Source organism: Triplophysa rosa, linkage group LG14 (assembly GCF_024868665.1).
Source record: "Triplophysa rosa linkage group LG14, Trosa_1v2, whole genome shotgun sequence".
In the NCBI taxonomy this organism is placed as follows: Eukaryota; Metazoa; Chordata; class Actinopteri; order Cypriniformes; family Nemacheilidae; genus Triplophysa; species Triplophysa rosa.
Window position 1 is genome coordinate 17,333,400 of NC_079903.1, and position 14,013 is coordinate 17,347,412.

The 14,013-nt window shown below is 39.0% G+C and overlaps 2 protein-coding genes across 2 annotated transcripts; both read right to left on the reverse strand.

Annotated features, from left to right (window-relative positions):
• Positions 1-4,845: 4,845 nt before the first annotated feature.
• Positions 4,846-5,808, reverse strand: LOC130564734 (olfactory receptor 52E8-like). Its single transcript, XM_057351086.1, has one exon. It carries the CDS (start codon positions 5,806-5,808, stop codon positions 4,846-4,848), a length of 963 nt encoding a protein of 320 aa, XP_057207069.1.
• Positions 5,809-10,424: 4,616 nt separating this feature from the next.
• LOC130564984 (olfactory receptor 1M1-like) lies at positions 10,425-11,396 on the reverse strand. The gene has a single exon (XM_057351481.1). It carries the CDS (start codon positions 11,385-11,387, stop codon positions 10,425-10,427), a length of 963 nt encoding a protein of 320 aa, XP_057207464.1. The 5' UTR covers positions 11,388-11,396.
• Between the last annotated feature and the right edge of the window lie 2,617 nt (positions 11,397-14,013).

Sequence of the window (14,013 nt, forward strand, 5' to 3'; positions counted from 1 at the left end):
GGAAAGGACAGAATACGGTGTCTATGAAGATAGATCTCTGACCTGCAGAATAAAAGCTCATGTGCACTTTGACCTCAAAATGTAAACTAACACATCTGAATGATTTGTTTTGTATATACATATATATATATATATGCTTGCTTACAGACTTGCCAAAATAGCAATTCAGTGTTTGTCAAGGAAGTGCTGAATTTTCAGGCCTAACTGAGGACTAAACCAAGATTCACTGTTGACTGCTAGCGTGAAAATAATAAGTTCATTGTAAAGACCTGACACCTAAAAAGAAATTCCATATTTAACCCATACGAGACTTTTTAAGACGTAGGCCTATAGTACTGTGTAACTCATTGTTAATTGTTTAGTGAATCGTCTGAAGAGTTCATCTTAACATTCTTTTAGATTTTATAAAAATGTTTTAATTGTCACCATTATTGAGGGTGTTGTGTTAACTGTTGAGGTCCATGTGAGTATATGTGAGAATTAAAGGATGTCATGAACATATCTTCTTTGTTGTTTTTTGTTTGTTTGTTTGTTTTTATACACGTTACAGAAAGGAGGTTTCTCAGCTGGCTGCCTGATGCAGTCAAAACAACCTAGAGCTGAATGCATTCAAGACAGTGGAGATGATAGTGGATTTCAGAAGGAACCCTCCATCACTTCCTCCCCTCACCATCCTGGACAGCACTGTGGATACTGTGGAGTCATTCAGGTTCCTGGGCTCCACCATCTCTCAGGACCTGAAGTGGGAGTCCCACATAGACTCCATTGTAAAGAAGGCCCGGCAGAGGTTATACTTCCTCCGTCAATTGAGGAAGTTCAACCTACCACAGGAGCTACTGACCCAGTTCTACTCAGTGGTCATCGAATCTGTTCTGTGCACTTCAATTACTGTTTGGTATGGCTCGGCCACCAAATCAGACCTACGAAGACTACAACGGACAGTTCGTAGTGCTGAGAAGATTATTGGTGCTCCTTTGCCCACACTTCAGGACCTGTACGATTTCAGAGTGAAAAACAGGGCAAGAAAAATCATCATTGATTCCACACACCCTTTACACAAACTTTTTGATCTGTTGCCCTCTGGCCGGCGCTTCAGAGCACCAAACACCAGGACTTCCAGACACAGAAGCAGCTTCTTCCCCCAGGCAATCTCCCTCCTAAACAGATAACTGCTCCTTAAGAGCAATATTCCACTTCCACTACTCCTATAGTGTGCACTATAGTGCCTTATTATATTTACTTTTTATTTCTACATGTATATAACTCTACCTCTACTTACAACATTATCCATTTGCACAAGTGTACATACAATCTGTTAATGTGTATATTCTACTATACCCTGTACAATGTCTCTTATATGTTATTATCCCCCATTTTCTGTACAATAGTCTTTTATTTTATATATGCATATTTTAGAATCTTTTAGACTGTAAATCCTATTATATTTGTATTGTCATTGTGTTGAATGTCTGTAAACACCAAAGAAAATTCCTTGTGTGTGCAAGTACTCTTGGCAATGAAGCTCTTCTGATTCTGAAATGTTTTATTAATCACAAAATTAGAGGAGTTAGTCAACCTACATGTAAAAACAGGTAAAAGAGGAGGTAACCGTAGCAACATTTGTTAACAATTTTCAATTCTGTGACATCATTGACTGCCATAGGAAAAATCAAATGGTAGTCAAAGGTGCCCCAGAACTGTTTGTGTTCCTAAATTCTTCAAAATATCTCACTTTGTGTTCAACAGAACAATAATATATACAATATGTCTCTTATATTATATATATAATTTTTTTCCTACTAGTGGGTGATGTCACAGAACTGAACATTGCTAACATTCTTACAAATATCTTTTATTTGTGTTTAACAGAACATCAGGGTGATGATAATGTTCATTTTTGAGTGAACTATCCCTTTAAGTATTGTTAATATCAGATATACTAAGACTTTTACTCAAGTCGTTTTGGAATTCATGACTTGTAACTTGTAATGTAGTAATTTTCACTGCAAGGTATATGTACTTTTACTCAAGTAGGGTTTTCAGGGACTCTTTACACCTCTGCACTGCGCTGATACTGTACGTCACCTAGGGCATTGGCTTTTGATTGTGACGGTGTCGGTGTTAAGACACCTGCGCATGGACCACCCGCGCATGGACCACCCATTCACACTAAGATGGGTAAAATAGTAGGCCAAATAGGCTTATATAATGAGAAAACAAATACCTTAACGGCAGCTAATAAGTCTAACATAAAATTCTTCACAACATAACATGTATTTTCAGGTCGTTTTCATCTAGATTTTGTTATTGTTTAGTGGGACAAAATGAATAAAATGGCTTATTTCTCATTTTCTTGTTTTAACACTTTATTCTCATTTATTCTAGATCTGTGTAACATGAATTATGGAATAGAAACAGTCCACAGTTGAAGTAAAATGTACTGCTCATCTTTACTTGACTTGCAAAGGTTGATGGATGCTCTGTATCACAGACTCAAGAGACACAGACAATTTATATCTACTTTCACATCCCATGAGCATTTAAACAATACAATGATGCAACATTGTGTCCTTTGTGAAAAGGCAAAAGGCTTTGAAATGCTAGTAATGAGAATCTATAAGCAATCCATTTATTTATTTGACAATTTGACTTGACACACGCTTAAATTTAAGTATAAATTTGATACAACAAATTATTATATATGTCTTAAACATGTTAATATGTACAATTATTAATTATGCTGGAGCTGGATCTTACTAACCGCAAAACCCACAAGTACATTAAGGCTGGATGGGGTGTGTGTGTGTGTATTAGTCCCAGTCACCCTTTATAATCTCCCTGGAGTGCAAAACTGTCCTGAGATATTATGAAAGATAATTAAATATTAATTTCACAATGACCTTTGGCTCAGATGAGAATTCACTTTCTGATATTCCTTCATTCAATTGTAATTTGAAAAATAACAATATTACTTGCTAATCATTGCCAAAATATTCACTGTAATATAATTAGATAAACTCCTTCCACTGATTGTAACCATCTATCTATCTATCTATTAAATATTTAAAAATAATAATTTTGATTGTAAAAGCAATCAAGTTTTACCTTTAGATGTATTATAGAGTTATAGAGATTAGAGTTGTTAGTAGGTACCATCATAAAAAAAATCACAAACAAATAACCAAAGTAAAAAAAAAAGAAATGCTAGAGATCTTCTAGTGATCTTGCAGAGATAGTAAAAAATGTATATATGTAACTATTCCTGTTTTTGCATAACTGTGTATGAGTAGTTGACAAATAAACCGTATGTGTCCTATGAAAGCAAAAATATAGAAAACAAGTGGTAATTAATATATTTTAATTTTTTTATTAATATTTATATTTATGATATAAAATAGCATAAGAGAGATGTATCTTCACTGTTAAATTTTCCACATTTTGGCTATCACACCATAGGACAAATGTGCAGGTTATTGTTAGTATAGATTTAGCCTGCATTGTATATTTGCTTTTCGATACACTGATAATATTACTATTAACAATATTCTTAATGTATTGACTGATATCAGAAATTGTAACTAAACATATTTTCATGTAGTATACATGAACAACTTTAGCATGACACAAGGGGTTTTGTTAATGACCTGTGTTGTATAACAGAGTTATGAATAGGTCTGTTTGTTAACAACAGGCACCCACAAAGGCATACACTCAGTGGGAATAAAGAAAAAACTTGTAGCAAATGAAGACACTGGGGAAATTCCATGCATAATGAAGACTTCATGATACTGTCTTTGTGTTCTGCGGATTAACAGAGAGAAAGAAATTCTAAAGCAAGATTTAAAGTCAAAGTAACGGACACAGAGAGTCGTGGCCCTCTAAAGCAAGGAAAGCATCGAACCTCTGACACTGAATTATAAACTGTCTGACATACACATGTACACATTGTAATGGACCCTCCACTTTCAAACAAAACCTCACACAGTCATGAGCAGATGCCAAGCAACATCTTATTAGACAACTTTTTACCAGAACACACAGAAAGGTGAACGATAAATATAGCTCATACTCGGGCTTTCAACTTTATTTTCAGAAATCATACTATCCATATCAATGTGTGCAAAGTAGGGTTGATATCTGATTTACATTTTTAATCAAGTCAATTATGCATTATCCAAGTGAATGTCTTTTTAAACAGCAGCTGCCTGCCATCCAATATGCAATGTAATGGGTGCATTATTGCCCCCTTCTGGCCTTTATCCAAGCTAATCAATTCAATTATTTGCATACAGTATCATAACTAGCTGTGAAAAGCTCACGAAAGAAGTTCATGCAGATGTTTATCTTCTAATGTAATAGTTTTTACAAAATGCTTTGTTGTGTTTCATCTGTGTATGTGCAGACTAATCCCCCATTCTGAATGATGTCATTTTCTACATTCAATCACCCCCATACCCATTATTCAACCAGCGAACACTCACATATATGATAATATATCACAATAAAATGTTTTAACTATATTTAAATAAATATTTATTGAATATTATAAAATCTGTTTTATCTTAGGTGGGTTTGAACACTACAATACATGACAGAGATGAGCATATGACTCTTGCATTCTATTGTCGTTACATGCCACAGTGGTCCATAATCACAAAACAAACTCTTTGTAAATGTACAGTATGAAAATCAATCAAGAAAGTACACGTTGTATGTTTAAATGAATTAATCAATAAATAAGTCTATATTTCTGCTTAAATGAATCAATTGCCGTTTTTTCTATTTAAAAGGCAAATACTACAACACACAATTAATAAAATGATAATACATTCGGTTAAAAATACCTCACATTGGTCCAGACTTGTTTTTAAACACTTTTCTAATTAAGTCTTTAATTTCAGCTGTGTTTAAAACATAAATGATAGGATTTAACATTGGTGGTACAGCATATGCCAGAGATGCGCTGATGACTCTTGCATTGGCAGAAGGAGAATTTATTAATGCATAAATATAAATGCCTGTAACAGGAAGAAACAGAGATGCCACCAACAGCAGGTGTGTAACACAGGTCTTCAGAGCTTTTAAACGTCCTTCCCAAGTTGTGACTTTACTTAAGGCAAACAAAATACATATATATGACAGCACTATAAGAATCAATGGTGCTAAAAGGTATAAACTCATGTTAAGTTTTGCTAAAAAAGAATTAATACTATTGTCATTACATGCCATCCTATACATGGGTCCATGATCACAAAAAAAACTTTGTATTACATTAGATTTACAGAATGAAAGGCGGCTGATAAGAGACACAATCAGGGCCATCATAAAAGCATTAAATGCCCATATCGCTGAAAAAATGAAACACATGATGGTGTTAGTCACAATGGCATGATATCTGAGTGGTAAACAAATTGCAATGAAGCGATCGTATGCAAGAACAACAAGAGTGCTAGACTGCATCATAGAAAAGAAGAAAACAAAAAACATGTTTGCCAAACAAGCATTATAAGAGATGTACTGTGAGTCAAAAAGAAAAGTCTTCATCATGTTAGGAATCAATGCATTAGCTTCACCAATGTCAGCCAAAGCCAAATTAAACACACCAATGTACTTTGGGCTGTGCAGACTCCGTTCAACAGCTATGAGGAGAAGCACTGCAGAATTCCCAATTACAGCAATAAAATAAATGCAAAATAAGAAAATATAATAATAGCGGCTGTATTGGATACCTGTAAGTCCAGTGATAAAAAAATATTCAGGACGCACAACTGAGATATTATGGGCAACACTGCTATTTATGGCATTCATGGTGACCTTGTTTGATGTTCTGCCCAAGCTGAAAATAGAAATGATGAGAATAAGATGAACTGTATGAAATTTAAAAAATGTGAGAAAAAATAAAAATCCTGGAATATATATACATGTATATGTAGAAATAGAAATGTGCATACAAAACTCCATAATATTTGAAACACAGACCTGTGTGCATAAACATAAACCTAAAGAAACTGAATAACCAATAACAGCAACAGTTTGTGAGCTTCTTTAAATGACTCAGCTGTGCTTTCCTTATTCTGTCATGCAGCAGTGATCCCTGAATGTCATTTGAATCTAAATGACACATATATATCTAAATGAAACATATATATCCTTTGATACATCTCTTGAGAGGGCATTCAGAAAACACAATGATGTAATGCATGTTTTATTTTTCTACCAGCAGTATGCTTTGGTCACTACAGTAGTTTGAATAACAGCCTCTAAACAATGTATACCATACCTCTAAGAAAGTTTCATCATAAAATATTTCTATATATTTTTAGTTAACAACAACAACAACAACAACACTGATGAGTTGAGCAGGAACCATTATTATTTATTGATAGTTATTGATATTATCTACAATAAACTCTTTTGAAACTTATTGCAGATAAAACATTGTCAAATGTAGTGCAGTAGATCTACACTCCAAAAGATGCAAAAGAGGTTTTGAGGATGGATCGGCCTGAATTTCACTGCCCTTTCATAAATAAACAATACATGCCTACACAAAACTGTACTTTAAAAAGTTAGCCTAACCAGTAAAATAGGGCAGCCCTGGTCTCCCCTACTTTTATTGCTACATTTTTGAGGAACGTATTTGCAGGATATGAAACATGTGTCGTGACAGAATGGGGTTTGAACTTGAGAACCTATCATCTCTGATCTTACTTTTAAAAGGCCAATGAACTTGATGAATGGCATGTGGCCATTCATTCAGCTTTGTGCTAAGGAACCTGGGAGGCATCTCCCGGTCGCTGCAGCGAATGGCGAAGCGTTGTGGCATAATGGCCACAACGTCTCGTTCCCTCCATCAGGGAACAGAGGTCACAGTCGTAACCAAGACATTCCCTTTCTGTCGGTCTCTCAACGCTGTGTCGAGACAGAATGGGGTCTCTATAAGAAACGACACGGTGCTAGTGGAGCCACACTGACCGGCCTGGCCGTGTCACGGGTGAGCGCTACCGCGAATCGTGACCTTCCACTGATGTAGTAAGGCGTCAGCTTGAGAGTGTCAACTTCACGAGTTCACCTGCGCAGATAACAGCGATGTTGCAGGGATAATAATGATAGAGCATGGGTATGAAGGTTTATGCGTATTTGGCGTGCTGTCCAGGGAGCGGGCTCCGAGCCTGCCGGATCTATCTGAACTCGAAGCACTCTACCCTGGCCAGGGCAAGTGCGCCGAGCTCGGAACCGGCTCGAGCCCAGAGCACACCCCCTGGGGTCCTGCGGGAGAATGATCTTTGTGAGGGGATCAGGGGTGGAGGAGGGATGCTGATCTGAAGAGATGAAGCAGGTAAGATGGTTTCCCTATTTATAAGAGTGCTTGCTTGAGTTGATAGGGTAGACGCAGTGATTGCTGATGGTAGACCAGCTGGGCTGATTAGATGCTGGGTAGATGCAGTGATTACTGATGGTAGACCAGCCTGGCTGATTATATGCTCCATCTCCTCCCGAACTTTGTTAATTAAACATCATGACGAGAGGCTCTTACCATTGGCCGTCACAGGCGTTGGCCTTCCTACTCTAAAGACAAGATAACCCCCGGCACCGTAAGGGACACTGGGAAGCACTACTCCCTCACCTGAGGAGGTGCGCTATGGAAACCACATCCTGTCGCATGGAGGTAAGCACGTGGAAATACCTACACGGTCTCACCAGTGGGGATATAGGTGTGCGGGGCCCCAATCGAGGGGTGCACAGAAGAGGTCGAGAGTCCAACGGGGGGAGGTCACAGGTTTACCAACAAGGGAACCGTAGAGTGAGGAAACATCAGACGGGGACGTCCCAGGGGGGAGTCACTACGCATGGAGCACTAGCTCGGGTATAGGTACCTTCTGAGGGATAACTTCCTATATTCCTATACTCAGCTTGGTATAAATGCGTTCCGCCCGGATTGTAAACCAGAAGGAGTGCTTAGTGATGGATGGAATGCCTGTACTTCACCCCGGTGGGGGGAAGTAGGGAAGCTGAGATAGCGCACTGGCTCATCTAGAGAAGGGCAGAACGCGCTTGGCAGGCGTACGCCCAGCCGGCTGCTGGTCTTACTTGTTGGTACTGTGTAAGACACGGGCTGAGATCGGCTACATAAGAAGGATACAGAGCGCGGTCTAGGAGGATTCAGCCTACACCCCTCAGGAACTTGATGACCAGGTCGAGGGGAGCGAGGGCAGCCTCCGCGACCTTGGTAAAGACGCGAGGAGACAGGGTCAGACCTAAGGGCAGGACCTTGTACTGATATGCCGGCCCTTGAAAGCAAACCAAAGGAATGGCCGGTGATGAGGGAGAATCGAGACATGAAAGTACTTGTCCTTCAGGTCGATAGCCACGAACCAATCCTGATTCCGAATCGACGTAATGATGCGCTTCTGCTTCAACATTCTGAACAGCAACCTGTGAGAGGCCTTGTTCAGAGTGCGCAGATCCAGGAGGGGGCACAACCCCCCACCTTTCTTGGGGACGATGAAGTAGGGGCTGTAGAACCTCAAAGACATCTCGGCTGGGGGGACGGGGTTGATCACATCCCTCGCCAGAAAGGTGGCGACCTCAGCCCGAAGCATTCTCGCCTTGAACAGAGGTAAACAAGATGCCCCGAAACTTGGGTGGGTGTCTGGCGAACTGGATTGCGTAGCAGAGAGGGAACATCCTCACGAGCCAACGCGACGGGTTGGGGAGCTCTAACCAAGACCCCAGACTCCGCGACATAGGGACTAGGGGAGCCATCTGCATCACCGTCAATGGATGGGAGGTTCTGTGGCTGGCAGAATGGCTGTCTTTACAGGGAGTCTTGCCCAATGTCCTTGGTCTCCCTGTGCTTCGGTGTCTTGGACCACGAGTGTAGACATCGTACGACCCAGGGCGTGCGGCGTCACCTTTGTCGCACGGAGAGCGAAGTTGGTGGTGGTGCAGAGTTCCTGCATGACCGCTGGGTCGTATCTTCCCTCGTCCAGTTGTTTCAGCACCAACAGGAATTCTCGAAGATAGATGAGCACGCTGAATGAATGGGCACGCAGTCTTCCTTTATACCCGTATGTATGGGGCGGAGACTGGCATGCACATGCAATTCGTCAAGTTCATTGACCTTTTAAAAGTATGAACAGAGATCTCAAGTTCAAACCCCATTCTGTCTCGACACAACGTCGAGAGACCGACAGAAAGGGAACTTTTCTACATTTGGGTTTCCCCTAAATAAATAAATAATAAATTATTTATTCATTAATTTTATTGTTGGTCTGTATTAGAAATGGCTACTTAATTGATGACAAATGTGACAAAAATATAAAAAATAAGTAGAAAACTAATTTAAAGAGGAATATAATTACTGTACATTAATTACTTTGCCCATGCAGTATTTAATCATTAAATGAAATTTATTTGACATTTACTTGATTTCACCTATTAGATTGCAGTAAAAGACTATAGTAAAATTTGTAACTATTTTACTAGGTGGCTATACATATGAACTTGTACGTTGTGAATTGTACAAAAATGTCTGATTACTAGAAAAAAAGCAATACTGAAGCCCGCCTCTAACCCTGCTCCTAAACCTAAAGTCACTGGCTTGAGAGCCAGTCATACTAAAATGTACGAATGAGATCATACGAATTCACACAAATTAGCCAAAATTAGCCACCTCATAAATAGTTAAGCTTTTGCCATGGGACTTGGTTGTTTATGAAAGTTTATGAAAATGAAACCCAATTATTGGCATTTATTTAATCACATAAAGTTATTTAAACTTCATTCAAACTAGTCTTTTCACAATTCATTCTGTCCTGGCAAATCTCCCGGCAAAATTAAAGTCTCCTGTTCTGTTTAGAAAAAAAACAAATTAGCATCTTATTTCATTATATTATTTTGATTTCTTTTTTTTTAAATTATATACTTGATTCAATAGGTACAAGGTTTGCATGCCTTTTACTTTCCAATAATTAAAACAAACAAACATCATTCATTTTCAACAGTATTTCATACAGTATTTGGTATAGTTCTCCTCACAACCATTTTACAAATTGTCTGTTCTACTTCGGCTGTGATTAAACTATACATTTTGGAATAGGTGTTGTATAGGTAGAAGAACAGACCAACAGAAAACGTAAATGCAACAAAGTATGATACAAACAGAACAATATACACACTTCAAAATAAGCCGCATTGAATGTAAATATATGTACTGTTTTTATCAGAGCTGTATAAATGACTGAATCAATAAATATAGAGCATATCATTATTGTTCCTACCCTACACATAAACATCTTACATTAGTCTATTGATCCATTCACTTTAGTGAATGTTATCCAGTTTATTTTCTATTAAGAATACATCCTCCATGCTTTAAAAGGCACAAGGAACAAAATACAATACAGTGAGTTTGAATAACCTCAAGTTGGTCTAGACCTGTTTTTAAAGATTTTTCTAATGAAGTCTTTAATTTCAGCGGTGTTTAAAACATAAATGATGGGATTTATCATTGGTGGAATAGCATATGAAAATGATGAGCTGATGACCCTGGCATTGGGAGAGAGAGTGGTTGTTGAAGCAAAAAGATAAATGCATAAAATTGGAAGAAAAAGAGATGCCACCAACAGCAGGTGTGTAACACAGGTCTTCAGAGCTTTTAAACGTCCTTCCCAAGTTGTGACTTTACTTAAGGCAAACAAAATACATATATATGACAGCACTATAAGAATCAATGGTACTATAAGGTATAAACACATGTTAAATACTGCTAAAACAGCATTAACGGTTCTGTCATTGCATGACAACTTATACACAGGCCCATGATCACAAAAGAAACTTTGTACAACATTAGTTTTACAGAATGAAATGCGGTTGATCAACAACACTAACGTGCCTACCATAAATGCATTAAATGCCCATATCGCTGAAAAAATGAAACACATGATGGTGTTAGTCACAATGGCATGATATCTGAGTGGTAAACAAATTGCAATGAAGCGATCGTATGCCAGAACAACAAGAGTGCTAGACTGCATCGTACTAAAGAAGAAAACAAAAAACATGTTTGCCAAACAAGCATTATAAGAGATGTACTGTGAGTCAAAAAGAAAAGTCTTCATCATGTTAGGAATCAATGCATTAGCTTCACCAAAGTCAGCCAAAGCCAAATTAAACACACCAATGTACTTTGGGCTGTGCAGACTCCGTTCAACAGCTACGAGGAGAAGCACTGCAGAATTCCCAATCACAGCAATGACGTAAGTACAAAATAAAAACATATAGAAATAGCGGCTGTATTGGATACCTGTGAGTCCAGTGATGAAAAAATATTCAGGACGCACAATCGACATATTGAGGGAAACGCTGGTATTTATGGCATTCATGGTAACCTTGCGTTTGATGTTCTGCCCAAGCTGAAAATAGAAATGACAAGAATAAGAAAACTGAGAAAAAACTACATCCTGGAAATGTAACTTTATAGAAATTTGCATACAAAACTGCATAAGGTTCTTCAAAGCTTCATGAGCTGCTTTAAATGACTCCGCTGTGCTTTATGTATTCTGTCATGCAGCAGTGATCATTGAATGTCATTTGAATCATACAAACATATATATCCTCTAATACATCTCTTGAGAGGGCATTCAGAAAACACAATGACGTATTGCAAGTTTTTTATTTTTTTTAAAACCACGTCATGGTGTAGTGGACACCTGTAGGGCGTCAGACTCTCGTGCAAAATTAGACTGATCGCCGATTCAAACCCTGCTCTGAGCAGATTTCAGTTGGAATGGCTGCACATCAAAGTGACTTGTTTATTACCTGTGTCGCTTCATGTATGTATGTCTGTATTTATTAATTTCTTTATTCATGCACTTTATTATATACTTTATTAAGTCATTTCTCATCGTCCATAGAAAAATACGCTCTGATGTAATACACGTAAGGTGGCTGATGTTATTGATGTAAGGAGGGATGAGATATATTTTGATATATCTCATTCACTGTAAAGAAGAACGGTACAGTTTTAATAAAAATGCACAGGGAAATGACAAAATTCCACTCGGATCCTAAATTGCTCTCCTGAAATCAAAGTACATCCCAATGAATTAATGCAGCCTCTTCATGAATCCTCTATATAAGCACATATGACATATAAGTCACTGAGATGGTCTCTAAAATGTGTGCCATGAATAACTGTATTAATGAATGAATGAATGAGTTACACCACTTGCGTTTTAAAAGGGGGAGGAGATCGAAATAAACTCCGGGTTTAACAAAGAAAACCTGCTCCCGACCAGGTTAGGTTCACAGAGTAAGTTACTATGGTTACTGACTCTGAGTATAAGTTACCTCTCCTTTAGAAACGGGCTTGAGTTACCCCGCTTTCTCGGGTTTGACATACCTCACATTCTGATACGGAAAAAAAAAAGAGTTTCCCTCATTTCAGGGTTAATTTACTCAGAGTTTTCATTAAACCTCCTTTCTGAAACGGGCCCCTGGTAGCACTTTCGTAAATATACACAAAACTGTACTTTAAAAACTAACCTAATCAGTGAAATTTTCACTGGAGTAAAAGGTGTGACAGGTCTCCCCTCTTCGCTCTGTATTAGAAATGGTTAAATTACATCTTGATTTTACAGGAAAAGAACTGCTGTAATTACCTTGGGAGACTTTGTTTTGTTTTACGTCATGCTATTTTGAATGTTCATTGATCTATATAAAAAGTGGTAACCTGAACAAATCTTGGTTCCGTGTGAAAGGGGTACGCAAGCCCTCCTATTAACTTCTTTAACCATCTGGATTTGGATGCAGATTTTGATGGATTACAATATCAAAAACATATTTTCCTTTGCATCCAAATTGTATAAGTGGTAATATTGTGTACATACAGAACTGTAATATTGTTCCAAGGACACATTGTGTCAATGGGAAATGTCAGCTTTATAAAGGATTTTGTTATTGCTGGGTTCCCTGGACTTCAGTGTCATGGCTCTGCTTCATTTAGTCATGTTTTTCTTGGTCCTGTAGCAGAGCCATGACAAAGTCTTTGGTTATGTGTGGAGAGAAACATATTATTGTCCTTTTGACAATAATATGCGTTCTCTCCAGTGTCTCGTCATTGGCCCCGCCCCTCTCGTTTCCTGTATTGTCTCCCTGCCGTGTCTTATGTTTCACACCTGCCCTCGCTCGTTATCCTTCGTTTGTCTCTCCTATTTAATGCCCTCATGTTTCTTTGTCCTGTGCTGGTGTGTTGCATGTGTATGTGCCTGTGAAGTGTTCCTCGTCGTTTGCTGTGCCTAGTTAGTGACCTTGTCTTGTTTGCTTTTTTGGTTTTCCTTTCCCTGCCCCTGGACGTTTGTATCGTGAGTTTGTTTTGTTATTTTTTCTAGTTTTGCCCCATCGTGGGAAGACTTTTGTTTGTATCCTTGTTTTGTTTCCGTATCCGTTTTTTCCCCATTGTGGGTGTTTTGTTTTGAATTATTAAAGTCTTGTTTTGCATTAACCCCTTCACTGCCTGCCTGCAATTGGGTTCTTTCCACGCCAGCCTTGACAGAATACACCAGCCACAGCTGAACCCAGCAGGCAGCACCATGGACGTCCTCCGATCTCGCCAGGCTCACCTCCTTTGTAGCATCCATCAGGGTGAGGCTGACATGGTGGAGTACACCGAGAGGTTCCTGGAGGCTGCATAGGAGATGGCTTTTGGTGAGGCGGAGCTTACGGTGATTTTCAATGGTGGCCTAAATGATCCGATCTCGCGGGCGGAGATGAGGATGCTGAGACCGCTGCGCTTCGAGAACGTGGTTAGATATGCCATGAACCAGTCGGAGCCAGGGGTCTCAGTGCAGTCCAAGTCCCCGTTGGTCATGATCCCGGAGGATCGTGCCATGCAGATCGGAGTTGTGGGCATCACCGCACAGTCCGCCTCGCTCCCTGCAGTCTCTCCCCCACCAGTCAGCCTTCGAGGCAGGCGAAGAAGGAGGGAGTCCTGAAGTTCCTCATCAGAGG

What these genes read in the sequence shown, in the direction of transcription:
- LOC130564984 (XM_057351481.1), bottom strand. Translation starts at nt 11,387, where the DNA reads ATGAATGCCATAAATACCAGCGTTTCCCTCAATATGTCGATTGTGCGT.
- LOC130564734 (XM_057351086.1), bottom strand. Translation starts at nt 5,808, where the DNA reads ATGAATGCCATAAATAGCAGTGTTGCCCATAATATCTCAGTTGTGCGT.